The sequence below is a fragment of the Eublepharis macularius genome, chromosome 2 (genome assembly GCF_028583425.1).
Source record: "Eublepharis macularius isolate TG4126 chromosome 2, MPM_Emac_v1.0, whole genome shotgun sequence".
NCBI classification, from domain to species: domain Eukaryota; kingdom Metazoa; phylum Chordata; class Lepidosauria; order Squamata; family Eublepharidae; genus Eublepharis; species Eublepharis macularius.
The window spans coordinates 142,975,896-142,990,451 of record NC_072791.1 but is presented as its reverse complement, the minus strand read 5'-3'; the positions used below and the strand labels follow the sequence as shown (position 1 = coordinate 142,990,451).

At 41.0% G+C, this 14,556-nt stretch overlaps 1 protein-coding gene across 3 annotated transcripts in view; it reads right to left on the bottom strand.

Annotated features, from left to right (window-relative positions):
• SIGIRR (single Ig and TIR domain containing) overlaps positions 1 to 9,737 on the bottom strand; it is a 52,723-nt gene extending 42,986 nt beyond the window's left edge. For all 3 annotated transcript variants that reach the window (XM_054971683.1, XM_054971684.1, XM_054971685.1), the window contains exons 1-2: positions 9,625 to 9,737; positions 4,233 to 4,350 (exon numbers count right to left, since the gene is read on the bottom strand). In XM_054971683.1, coding sequence (XP_054827658.1) covers positions 4,233 to 4,350; positions 9,625 to 9,630 — 124 coding nt within the window. In that variant the 5' untranslated portion in view covers positions 9,631 to 9,737. The remainder of the gene's footprint in view (positions 1 to 4,232; positions 4,351 to 9,624) is intronic.
• Positions 9,738 to 14,556: the final 4,819 nt, after the last annotated feature.

Genomic DNA, 14,556 nt, shown 5'->3' with positions numbered 1-14,556 from the left:
GGAGGAGGTGCTGGGGGCAGAGGCGCGCACAGCACCACCGTCGGTCAGACCCGCGCTGCTGCCGTCACAGCCGCTACACGCCCCCAGGCGGGCGCAGCAGCCGCGGGCCGGGGATGGCAGGAGGCCGGGCCGCATGTGGAGCGCGGGCAGCCTCCTCGCACCGCCTCAGCCATCTGCCGGCGAATGGCTCCGGCATCTCTGCGCAATGACGTCATCACGTGATGATGTCATCGCGCAGCCCGGGGCATGCACGCGAGGATTGCCTCAGGCGCCGGTAGCTCTGGCACCGGGGCTGTTGGGAAAGCAGAGATCTTGAAAGACATTGTACTCCCCGCTTTCAATTAAGTTTGTCTGACCCTTGCAGACTCGGTTAAGAGCCTAGGGGTTATACTGGATCCAGCACTACTACTAGAAAAACAAGTTAAGGCAGTGGCAAAAAATGCTTACTACAATCTCAATTTAGCCTGGAAGATGGCTTCATCTCAACACGGCCGACCTGGCCGCCTGGATCCACGCTATGGTAACATCAAAACTTGACTATTGTAATGCACTATACATTGGTCTCCCATCTAAGTTAAGTAGGAGGCTCCAATTGATGCAGCTCAACTGTCAGCAGGAGTGAGCAGGAGCATGAACATCACTCCCAGCCTACAGTCACTCCATTGGTTACCTATCAGTTACCGTGCTCAATTCAAAGTATTGGTTATTACATACAAAGCTCTTCATGGCCTTGGTCCAGCATACCTACAGGATCGCCTCCCTCCCTTTGTCCCTCCATGGCAGCTTCGCTCATCTGAACAGGGTGTCTTGCAGGTGCAGGCCTGCACATGGGCGAAATCAACAGCAGCCCGCACACGGGCTTTCTCTGTGGTGGCCTCTACCCTATGGAACGGTCTACCTGAGGAGGTCTGGAGAGCCTCCACTCTCCTGGCTTTCCACAAACGATGGAAAACCGAATTATTCAAAAAGGCTTTTTACTCTGATTGGAGGGAAGCATTATAGGGAGGGGTCTCAAAAGCTTCACTAATGAATTAGGAACCATAGACTTCACAACTACGTTGCCTTGTATATTATCTGTTGCTCCAATATGTACTCTTATACTACCTGTACTTCACGTTTATCTAATGTCAGTCCTAGAATTGATTATGTTCTGTTTCAGCAATTCTTCAACTCTGTACTGGATCCTTGCTAATGCTACGTCTTTGTAAAATCCTATGACATTGTTGTGGAAATGTCCTTAACACTGTACAGAAATGTCCTTGTTGCTGTATGGAAATGTTTCCGATACTGATTGTACTAATCTCGTACTATGTAATCCTCCTTGAGTCTCAGTAAGAAAGGCGGATTATAAATGACATACATACATACATACAGATGAATTGATTAAGATTAAAAGAAGCACTTTCCCATCAGTTTTAATCAATGATCTCCAAAGGACTATTTAAACTGCAAAGGTGAGCAGACCATCTACCAGTTTAAAGAATCCTGGAAGAAAATTTAGCTTTGATATGACTCAATACACACATCCCACCCTAGGTTTATACATGCCAGGAAGCAAGCAATTTGCTTCATTTCAACCTAATGGCTGCTGAGCAGGATGAGGGCTTACATCTGTGCTCTGTGTTCAAGGTTACAGCACAATTGCAGCCTTCTGTTTCCCTGTCTTTGGGGTGTTTGCCACTTTTGTGGTTAAAAGGGACAACCAATTTTTTTCTGCTTGTTTGGGTGTTCCCCCAGGAATGCAGACCGTTTCCATCTGTTTGTGGGTGGCCTGGCTTTGCTTTGCTACATTATTGATTATCATGGGCTGGAGCCACCCACCTTTATTATTAGAATGGTTTAGTATATTGCTGTTCTGGCTTAAGAATGAAGAAGTTGAAGAAATATATGCCCTCATCTAAAAGCTCTTAGTATTCCAAACAGGCAGACAGCCAATACTGAAGCATTCCCTTCTTCATCCGCCCTTCAGAATTCTTATCTTGGGTAATATATAAAGTTATACTGGAATGGGTTAGGTAATAAAATACATGTATCTCTTCCAACCACACACACTCATCTATGCTTCCTTGCCTGCATTCGCAAAACTGTTAATGTACTACACATTCCAGCAACAAAAATCTACTTAAAACAAAAGTCATGATATCTTGTACTGACAAGAAGTATTTCTTTCCACATAACTGAGAATTTGACCATCCTCTGGCTTTCATCATACAGTTCACTACCCACCATCCTAAACTGGGAAGTGACTGAACTAAGAACATAAAGGCCAAATTCTACCACTGAGTTCTCAGACTAGACAAGATATGACCTTTCTCCAAGATCAAGTTACTGTATGCAGCAACATAAAGAAAGGCTGAAAGGAACAGCAGCAAATTTCCCCCTCCCCCATTCATTAAAGGGACAGAACATCAGACTACTGTTGCCAAATTAATCTTTTCATGAGTATAAGCATACTAGGAGGTTGGGGAACACTTTGATTTCATGTTAAGCCAATAAAGAGTTCTCCTTCATACTCTCTCTGATTCTTCTCTGTGTTCAAGAATCCATAGTTCAGTTCCTTTAAAAGCTCAAGAATGTCAGGTCACCAATAGCCTTTGCAATCCAAAGGTCCCTGTTTGTCCATGGAATGTTTAACAGAGCTCACAACACTCAACAAGATCCATGGGATATTCACCATTATTTTATTCCAAGGAAACACAGCAAGGCAACAGTATTGCATTAGGAGATCCAAACAACTGAGATAATTTCACACAATTACTGTCCCATATTTGGGGAGAGTAAGTTAGTAATGGAAAGCTTTCTTCACTTACAACAAATAACATTAATAATAATAATAACAACATTCAATTTATATACCGCCTTTCAGGATGACTTAACACCCACTCAGAGCGGTTTATAAAGTATGTCATTATTATCCCTACAACAAAACACCCTGGGAGGTGTGTGGGGCTGAGAGAGCTAGAAGCTGTGACTGACCCAAGGTCACCCAGCTGGCTTCAAGTGGAGGAGTGAGGAAACAAACCTGGTTCTCTAGATTAGAGTCCCACGCTCTTAACCACTACACCAAACTGGCCCAGTATGCAGGTATATGGCACATCAAACAGCCTACAGGATGTTTTGCTTGCTTCCTAGATTTATAGCTTACTTCCTTCTACTCTCATTTGACCAAGTTTTACAAAACTCAAAATATGTGCCTAATTGTGCCAATTCTGTGTGCAACCACACATTTAATTTAGTTCATAAGCAATTGATGTATGTATGGTACAAATGGCACAGAAGACAGTTTGCAACACATTCAAATTGCATCATGAGAGCCCCTACGTTTTAGCAGAGTCAGACCTATTGGTGTGCCTATCCAGTATTACACTGCTGCTTGCTCCTGAGCAAAACAGACTAGAGGCAAAACCACCCCTAGGCACAGGTCACACACACTACAGCAGCAGCAATTCATATTTTGGACTGGGCATACAACACCCTGGCCAAAACGATTGACCACCACCAATTCAGTGGCAAATTCAGCTGAGCTGCTGCCTACACTGTGAGGTCCTATCTCCAGGTCTACAGTGCAAACCCCCTGCTTGCAACATGGGGCAAGAATGAGAAGAGGCTACACACAAGGCTGGACTATGAAATTCAGAAGAACATTGGATGCATTTAGTATTCCCTTACTTTATGCATCCTTAGAATAAACTTAATGGAGGAGACGAGGCCATCCTGGACAGATACAGATTCCCTCCTAAAAGTCTTAGATGGCAAAAGCAACTCTTGTCAAGCAACTAGAAACTCATATGGAACCAGGGAGAAAATATGGAGGACAACAAAATATGGAGGAACTTTACCACAAAAATCTCACTAACCAAAGCATAAAAAGGGGAGGGGGGAAGGGAACTAAGAAGCAAAGCCTAAGGAAACCATCTATGCTAAATAGTTGGAAACAAGAATGGCCTGTCAAAGTTTCAAATAGTCCCTAAAAATATTGATACTGTCTCAGAATGAAGGCCCATCCCTTCTGAAAAAAAGATGTCCACCTCTCTACAGAGAAGAGAGTTTACTAGGAAAAGTAATAAGGACTGCTAAGGCAATTGATTTTTTTAAGGTCAGGCTACAAGGCTAGAGAGAGGGAAAAAAGAGTGAGACTGAAGACCTTTATTGCCAACTTCTCTAACTCTGTATCTATTAAAAGAACAACAAACACACACAAAAAATGTTACTTTTTCTTCCTTGAGTCTCACCTTGTAAGGCAGCTGTCCTTTCCTGCTCATTCCCTGTGCCAAGAGCCAAGGGCACAGATGTCAAAGAAAGAAGAAAGAAAAATTTCACAGTCATTTTGGCTTTTCCACAAGTAGCAGCCTGCAAATTGGAAAAAAAATACAGAGGAAAGCATTACCTTTCTGAACTCTCTTCTTCCAGATTCAGGCAGAAACCTTCAAATCTTGAAACTTCTTCTACGTCCTTCCCATGTGATCTTGATCCTAGCCATGTTAATTACAAGATAGTCCAAAAGACTGCTGTTGCCTGTTTAATATCTTTCCCCTCATTTTTCAAACCCATGTCCTCCTTTAATGACTTGTCACTTGTTCGATTCTCCACCCCTTCCAAGCCTGCACTAGAGACAACCGGTCCCTCCCACCTGCTATCATTGCTCCTGCTATCTTTCCACCTGTATGTAATGGGAAAACGAAACCAGAATACTTAAAAAAAAAAAAACAGTAAAACCCGCCCAACCTGTTACCAGTAAACCAGTTGACCAAGAGTTTGCTCAGTACAGAGCCAGAAGGCAGGTTGCTCAAGAGCGGTGCAGTTGTGAGATTTGCCACTCTATGGAACTAAGCCAGTCATCCCAGAATTCAGCAAAGGCTGCTGCAAAGCTGCGACCATAGATGGGGAAACAGGAAAACACCCTCAGTCCAGCCCTGCTTTTATGTATGAGGTGGGGTGGGGGACTTGCAACTGCAAGATAAGGTCAAACCTGCACAGCTACTCCCTGGCCATGAGGAATATTACTGAATCAAATGACAACACTAAAAGACTGAAATATATTTTTGCAACACATACGGAAGAAAAATGCACTTTCAGAACAAGGGTCCAGGCAATTCTGCTAATTAAGCTGTGCTGAGGAGGATTCCACTTGTAGGTGAATTCAAGGGGAGGCAGAACTCTGCCTCTCTTTTTAAGTAATCTGGAATAACCCATTTATCCACTGGGTCCACCATTCAAAATCAGTGCACAATTAATAAATCGCCACATGAACATGCACTGAAAAGTAACCCATAACATATTAAGGGATATCTTATCTATGATATGCAAACTTGAACATGTGTTCCCACAGAGCCAAAAAAATACCCTAGACATTTGGGTGCCAAGACAACAAAATTCAAATCATGAGGGTAAACAGAAAAACCAAATAATAATGGTCAATTTAGCAGTACTTCCAAATATGCCGCCTCATATTGCCTGAAAGTCTCACACTACACAGTTACTGGTCACCATGAGGGACAATAGACATTTCCTTACATAGTAGTTTCAACATGCAAAACACGTGATTGTAATTATGTCATTTAATTAAAATATACACTTGATGTTCCAACACTGCAACCATGTCAAGGTGGGAGAGCTCTGGTCCTGTAGGTAGGAGTAAGATTGTGCAATGTTGCCATGCTCCTCCACCCTGCCTATATCTGCCTTGTACAAGACCTCACACAATGCAGATAAACTGTACTGAGTTCACACTAGTGCAATTTTCTGGGTATTCTGCAGTAACATATACCAGAAATCAAAATGTGCTCCAGCACCACATTCCTTTGTTTCCTGTCTGCTTTTAGCCTTGAGCAAGAGATCACAGGAGCAGGCTACTTCTCTTAACATCTTGCTTCTCAGACACTACAATAAGAAAAGGGCTACTCAGGGAGAATAACAGCATCTGAATCAGATTCCAAATATAACACAGAAACCTGTAATTGTCTTTCAACCATTGTCATAGCTGCTCCATGGAAACTTTCTCGCTGCTACGTTGTTGTATTAACAGAACAATACATTTTTCTGTTTTGCCTGAAACATAAAACATCTCCTAGAAGCTGCCTCTTGACAAACGAGGGTGACCATAACCTTTCTTTACAACATAATGTATTGTCTTTAATGAATGCATTTATTTCCAGTGAGCAATCTAATTAAGCAATTGGGGAGGGGGGCAGGTAATTCATTTGTCAATTTTAATCAAGAAGACACTGATTAAAGATGATATAGCTCACTTGCATTTACCAATCTTCATGCAAACAACTTTCTGTTTCAACATTTTAAACTGCAGACACAAACATGTCACACCTGGCAGGTTTTCTGTTTGCAACTTATATTGTGTTCAATTTTTTGTCCCTTTCCCCCCACTAAGAGGAATAAAAAGCAAGGACTATTAATATATCTCATCTTTCCAATAAGATACTCAGGACAGCTCACAATAATAAAACAAACAAACATAAAAAATCAATTATGAACAGCTGCAAAGAAATCAAAACAAAAACCAGAGAAATGGCAGCGGTAAAAATCAAACTAATCCAATATTAGAAAGTAACACCAAAATAAATAACAGATCAACTATTTAGAAAATGTCTATGCCATCTTTTCAGAATACCTGCTTGAAGCTACTTACAAAATAAAACATAATGAAAACATAACAATTAAAAAGCCAACCATTAAAAACCCAATCAGAGCATAAAACAGCATAAACACTGAACAGCTTAAAATTAGTCTCATAAAGCAATTCTCAGGCTACAGCAGACTATAAAAATCATGTTAAAAGATCAATACCTCATTTAAAAGCATTGGTAAAAATTAATGTTTTGTCATTGGCTATAAGGGCCAAACTAGGTGTGTGATGTTTTGCCACAAGTCAGGTCTCCAATAAAGTTTTCATATCATCATAGTCAGACAGAAACAGCTGGAAACTAAGTTCCCAAGTGCCACAGGGTCCATGTACTCTGGTACATGGGTGGGGGCTTCAGCCTTTTCACCTCCCCCAGCACTGTTTTCCCAACCAGAAACAGCACTGGGAGGGATACCCCATTGAAGGGCTTCAGTGCATGTGCAGTTTCAGACAATTTTCAAAGGCAGTCCCACACAAAAAGCCAGTGTGTTGTAGTGGTTAGAGTGTTAAACTAAGATCTGTGAGACCCAGATTCAAATCCCCACTCTACCATGGAAGCTTGCTGGGTGACCATGGGCCAGTCACACACTGTCAGCCTAACCTACCTCACATGATGTTGTGGGGATAAATGGAAAAGAAGAGAATTGTGGGTTCCCATTGAGGAGAAATGTTGGATATACATTAAGTAAGTATGTAAATAAATAAATAACTGATAGCGTACATTACAGTAGTCTAACCTGGATGTAACCAGACCACAGGTCACTGTGGCCTGATCACACTTTTTGAAGAGTAGCCATAGCGGGCATATTAGCCAAAGATGATCAAAGGTGCAATGTGCCTTTGCCCGTTCCAGGTTAGAAAATTCTGGAAGATTTTGGAGGTGTATCCCGGAAAGGATAGCATTGGGGGAGACGAGGGACCTCAGCTGGTTATAATGCCATAGAGTCCACCCTTCAAAGCAGTTATTTTCTCTAGGGGAAGTGATCTCTATGGCCTGAGATCAGTTGTAATTCCAGGAGATCTCCAGTCACCACTTAGAGGCTGACAGCCCGATTAATGTGCCACAGAGCAGACCTAAGACCTCCAACTGTAAGACAGGTTCTGGCAGTAACCCCAAGCTTCAAACTGGCTTCTTCAAAAATCAACTAAAAAAAACATATATTCACTTGACATCTAAAAGAGAATATAGTGCCATGCAAACCTCCAAAGGTACACACCAGTTCCACAGATGCAGTGCCTCCACAGAAAAAATCCTCTCCTTAGCTACCTTCCATCTCAGGTCTATGGTGAGAGCATCAGGAGCAAGGCCTCAGAAGACAATCTTAGGGAGGAGGCAGAACTATGTTGGCTTTTAAAAACTGTTAACTCCCCAACAATTACATTATTTACATAACCACATAAACCACATAAACATAAACTAGTAAGCCTGTTTGAATTGTGAAATTGAGGCTACTCAGTTCCAAGTGTGTTGAACCACAGCAGCTTTGGCCAGCCATATATATTTGTGCTTCTTTTCTATTAAACTTCTACATTTAAAAAAACAAAATTTCTGCATAAATAGGATGACTGGTAATTGTGTGGCTGTGATTTTTTTCCAATTTAGAGGTGACAGGGACAATGTTTAATGTATTCTGCCCATTAAATAGGTACTCAAACTCGCATCCTACACCAATTTTATAAAATGCACAGCTTCAGAAATCATAAAAAATATTTCCATATATACTGCCCATCAGTACATTTAACCATTATGAGCAATAATACTTGCAATCATCCTATCTCCAAGGAACTCAAAAGAACACATTCCAGGAAATTTCAAGATATATATATTAACAGCTATAATTTTAATCCAAATTCTTGAGAAATTCTGTTTTCATTTGCTTGGATAGTTTATAGCACTCAAGAAACTAGACAGAATCTTCCCAATAGACTAGAGACTTCTCCCTTACTCATGGATTAATTCAGTATAGCTACCAGACAACGTTGTTGCACACACTTTTCAGCTCTGCAAGTTCCAAAGGGATCAATCATTTTCAAAATATTTCCACCTCCTGTCTATTATTCACTTTATAGCTAATAAATTGAAATTATGTTTTAAGACAACAGTCTCAACATAAGATGCCAAACATCTAATATGTGCTCCTATTAGCTGCATTCTATTTGGGGAATTTTTAGAAATCAGAAATAGCAGTATAGTTTTAGAACAAAGGTTAAACATACAGCCAAAGTCCAGCATATAAATCCCTTTTGTTTGCATGAGTTTGTTGTATCACTATCTACAGTGCAATTTTAAGTGATTATGCTGAAGCAATCCTAATGCATTCAATAAGATTTATTTTCCAGTAATGTTTATGAGACTGCATATTAAATGCATAGATTTAGTTACAGTGCCCTTATTTTATTTTTTTTTACAATTAAAATAACAAAACTGAACTTAAGGCAGTGAACCCAAAGACTTCCACATAAGTAAACAACACTACAATTAAGCGATTTTACTTTTATAAGTATTAGTATATGTCCTCTTCTGCTTAATTGACTTTAGGGGGAAGTAATTTAAGTGGAAGTAAGCACCTTTGAATCAAGTGGGATTGAGGCACTTCCAAGTAAACACGTATCCAACTAGTCGTATTTTTTTACATTACCTTTTCTAAGATCCCTAGTAAGAATACTTCTGCGTAGTCATTGACGCTTAACCCCATGAAAATGTTTTTAGGATTTCACAAGTTATACTTTGTGAAGCCTCGGCCAATCAAACGTTACTGCGCTTCAACAAAAGGAAAGAGCCCAAACACACACAAACACATTTTGCCCAATGTAAGATACTGTCTGGCTACTCTCATTATGCTATCTTGCATCAGGCAAACTCCTATTCCTTACAAAATAAAGTTTTTCTACTAGTATGTGAGTAAAGAAAAAAAAAGTGGCTGTACATAGCTTCGTGGACCACAGAAACCGCAAGCAAAAAACTATTAATGCGTGGGGCCGCCTACCTCCATTCAAAGATGATGTCATATACCAACTGGTCAGAAGTAATCTATTGCTGGAAACCAACACTGTTGGTTACCGAGGAAACAAAGATTCTTTTTCATGTCCTTCTTTTTCATTTCCTCCTTCTTTGTTACCATAGTAACCCATACCCTGTGCTCAGGTAGGCCAAAGGGCGGTTCCTTATACTTTCTTTGATGGAGCGTTCTGGGTAATGCAGTTCGGGAGCTCCCCGATGCTGAGATTTCTTGAGAGAAAAGACTACATCTCCCAGTAACCATCGGGCAGACCAACACACCTGAAGAGGGTGACGTTCGTATTTGTTTTTTCAACGCGGAGTAATATAGCTAGTTTCAGGCTGTTGCTTGTTTAGTAGGGTAGGCTAGGAAGGAATTGTTGTTTGGGGGCAGGGAGTTACGGTGACTTTAACTTTGACACAGCTTTCTTTCCAAACGGGTTGAGTAGCAAGGTTTGGTTATCGTTCGGCGCTAGTTGGGAGTTGGGACAAATGTCTTTTTTTAACTTTAGCAGAGTGTATCAGACTTATCGTGTCAGTACTGGATTATTATATTTTATTTTGCTGATTCAATAAAGGTGTCACGCTAGATACCTATATAAACTATAGAGCAAACAAGGAATTGCCTTAAACGTTATAGTATTAAATGCTGTTACCCTCAAAGTACTGATTCAACAGTTTTAACTAGGCACATGGTAAATAGTGGTAAGACTGGGCATTTCGCAGTATTACAGCACCTCCTAGCTTTTCTTTTTATGTTTTCTTGGGCTAAGATTAGGCAGAGTTCGTTGTTTGCTTTCTGTTTTAAGTGAAGTTGGGAACATTGTTAAACTGGTGGTTTCCAACTTTTTTTTTTTTGCAAATTGTGAGCCATGTGGAGATGGGAAGGTGTGTGTGTGCGCAGCATAAAAAAAATAAAAATTAAAGCTGTCCCACTGAACCATTATAAGAGATCAATATATCTATTTAGTTTTCAACTCCATAAAAATATGTGGAAATGCTTTAGTTTAAAAAATAGTTCTGTAGCATCCTAGTTTCTCATTATTAAAAAAGCAAATATTGCAGTTGCAGTATCCCTTTTTAGAAAGAAAATGGAGATTTAACAACTCTTTAGAGTTAACAGACTGGTTTACTTCCCTTTCCTGCTGCCTATTAAGTCTGTGTTTTCTAGTATCCCATTTTTACATGTGTACTAACAGTACTATTGCAGGCTATCTCTTCTAGATTTAAACTGCCCTGCCAGAGTGCCAGGGTGTCAGAGACAGCTGGAATAGGAGCTGCCAACCTTCCATCTGGCTTGGTTTGTTATAACTTGCTCTATGTGAAAAGTTTAAATTCAGCAAATGAAAACTTTTTCTTCAGTGTACTCTGCATGTTGGGAAGAGCTTCATCAACTGGACTGCTATATTTATCATACCATAGCTGTCAGGCAGCGATCTAAGATTTCTGCTGCATCCTGTGGGGACCGGGATAGCAAGATATAGAGTTGGGTGTCATCTGCATATTGATGACATCCAACTCCATCCAATCTAACTCCAACCATCCAGTAAGGAACGGTAGGAGAAAAATATTTAAACAAGCATAAAGGCAAGCACAGAGATGAAATCGACCTGAAACAAAGCACAACTAATTTTCATGGCATATTTAGCAGTGTGGAAAATCGCTAGTAGGTGCATATCTACATCAGCAGACAGTATACAATAGTGAAGTGTTTAGTACTTGTCCCTCTCAAGGCATCTCTCTGAACTATTTTTATGACATAGTCCTGTAATCTGGATAGGAAGTTCATCTGAATAATTCAGTTTTGCATAGTTTGTGGGAAGTCAGGAGAGTAAGGGATTTCCTGACCACCTCCGGCAGGCCATTCCATAAGGTGGAGGCTACCACAGAGAAAGCATGTGTGCAGGCAGCTGTTGATTTTGCCCAGCTGCATGGTGGCATCTTCAGAAGACCCTTTTCAGATTAGCAAAACTGCTGTGGTGGAACACAGGGAGAAAGATGGTCACACAGATACGAGGGGCCAAGGCCATGAAGGGCTTTTAATGTGATAGTCATGACCTTGAATTGAGCCTGGTAACTGGTGGGAAGCCAAAGGCGTGACTGCAGAATGGGAGTGATACACATGCTCCATCAAGTCCTTCAGAGTAAACAAGCTGCAGTACTCTGCACCAACTGAAGTCTTCAAGTTGACTTTGAAGGGAGCCCAATGTAGAGTATATTACAGTAGTCTAGTCTTGATGTTACTATGCCATGAATCCAGGTGGCCAGATCAGCCATGTCAAAGTAAGGAGCCATCTTCTGGGCTAGTCTGAGCTGTGATAAGGCCTTTTTTGCAGCTTCATTTACTTGCTTCTCTAGCAGTAGTGCTGAGTCTGGTATAACCCTTAAGCTCTTAAATGATTCAGCCAGGGTCAACTGAACCCCATCAAAGGTCAGAAGCACAATGTTCTTCCAAGATATCTGCTTTTCCAACCAGCGTCACTTCCATCTTGTCTGGGTTCAATTTCAATTTGTTTGCTTTCAGCCAGTTGACAATAGCTGTCAAGCAGCAACTCAGTCTGTCAAGCAGTGACTCAGAGATACTGACTGTGTACCTCTACTGCATCACCAGGGGATTTGTATAACAACAACAACTGTGCTTATATACCGCTCTTCTAGACAGATTAGTGCCTCACCCAGAGTGATGAACAAGTTTGTGCTATCATTATCCCCACAATACAGCTGGGGCTGAAAAGCTTACCCAAGGCCACCTACTGAGCTCATGGCAGTAGTGGGATTTAAACCAGTAGAGTGCTGATTTGCAGCCAGACCACTTAACCACTGTGCTACAGCAGCTTTCAAGATGTCATCTGCATATTGTTGTCATCTAATTCCATAGCTACGAATGAGTTCTCCTAAGGGGTTTGCATAAAGGTTGAATAACATCAGAGATAAAATTGCATCTTGTGGAACCCCACAAGATAATTTCCACTCTGAGGATAGCTGGTCTCCAATAGGAGCTCTTTGAGTCTGTCCCATGAGGAACAATTTAAACCAGTCCAAGACACATCTGATATTTACTTCTGCCTCCAAATGCCGCAACAGGCTGTAGATAAATGTAGGAGGAGCAGTAATGAAGCATGGCCTTTGTCTACATTTAGGCAGAGGTAATCAAACTAGAGCTGCTAGGACCACCTCCATCCCATAGCCTGGCCTAAAACCAGACTGAAAAGGGTCCAAGTCATCAGAATTGTCCAAGAAGGCCTGGAGTTGGTCATCTACTTCTCTCTCAACCACTTTGTCCAGAAAGAGCAGATTAGAGACTGAACAATAGGGAGAAGACACTTTTTAGTCAGCTGTAAGGGGAACCCAGCTTCTTGTGGCACCTGAATTTTTATACCTCCCTACAGCATTGGCTACAGTGGGAGAGAAAATACTGAACAGAATTAAAGTAGGAAAGAAAGCAATGGCTGACATTAGACAAGCTTTTGAATCAGTATTAATGATGTGTGTAATTTCACTTTCCAGCTTCTGTACTCCGGAGCATAAATAAATGACTGCCACTTACAATAATGAGTCCATCAAATTAATCTTGTGTATAAGGAGAATTTACTGCAACACTAAAAGCCTTGTCTTCCAAAATAAACCCCTTTTTATCATGTGAAGCTGCCAGCACCATAAAAAGCATTTAGGAGGCACAAAGTAGTGAGTGTCTGTGCATAGCAATTCAGATGCAGGTGCCAGGATGTTCCCTCTTCTGAGCATGCTTCAAATAAAACTTTGTCTGTATTAGATGTGTCTTTTAGTAGGAGCTGCCATGTTACCCCGAGCATGATTAGAATAAACCTCTGTTCCATTCAGTCCGTACAGACTGAATTTCTAACCCTGAATATCAACAATACTTAGTGTCAGGGTCTCTCCCACTCATTATAATAGCTTTGTCAATGTAAAATGAGCAGTGTGAAGGCCAAATCACTGAGATCTATAGCATCTGGAAACACTTAAGTGATACATTCTGCAACAATCCTTAAGCAATTTTCTTGAAGTACCTCTGCTCCTGGAATGTCAGTATGAGTTCAAACGCTTTTGAATTAAAATGAAACTGTCCATAATGATTCTGGCTCACTAGAGACTTTATGCCAAAAATATCACTTTATTTCCCATTAAAAATCTGGCAATGCCTGTTCCTAAGGGCACAATACTGCTAGTTCCAGATCTCATAATTTACAAATTGGAAGCCAGCAAGGAATCATGGTGGGAAATAAGTAAATGGAAACTTCCTCCCATTCTAATTTTTCACTTACCTTAAACTCTTATGGGGTTTCAGCAGGCCAATAATATCTTCCCCCTCTATTCCCTCCTTGAAATAATGAGTATTATTGTAAGTCTGCCCCCTGAAGCGCAGTTAGTATGCCCAGTCTTCATCACACAGGGCTGAATGTGTGTGTTTAGTGCACAAGTCAATTTTTTCTCCATGCCTCCTAGAACAGAAATCCTTACCTTCTTTTTGGATGTCCCTTGATAGACACTTGACTGGAACATGAGATTTAGTAGAGACAACAGCATACAGGCCCAGAAGCCGGGCTGCTAATCATCAGATGGGCTTTAAACAGGCTAAAAACCATATGGCCTTCTGCTTTTTCTTTACTTTTAACTTACACACAACATTGTAAGGCCAACAAAGATGCTCAATACTGAGCAGGCCATTTTGCACATACATCTCTTTTTTCAAGATTCTTAAGCTCTCAGGAACTCAAGCAAGCTAACTTCCTCTCCCCTCAGGATTTCCCCCTTTGTTGTTGTTATGTGCCATCAAGTTGCCTCGAACCATGATGACTCTATAAATGAAAGACCTCCAAAATGTCCTATCATTAACAGACTTGCTCAGATCTTGCAAACTGGAGGACATAGCTTCATTTGTTGACCCCAGCCATCTTGTTTA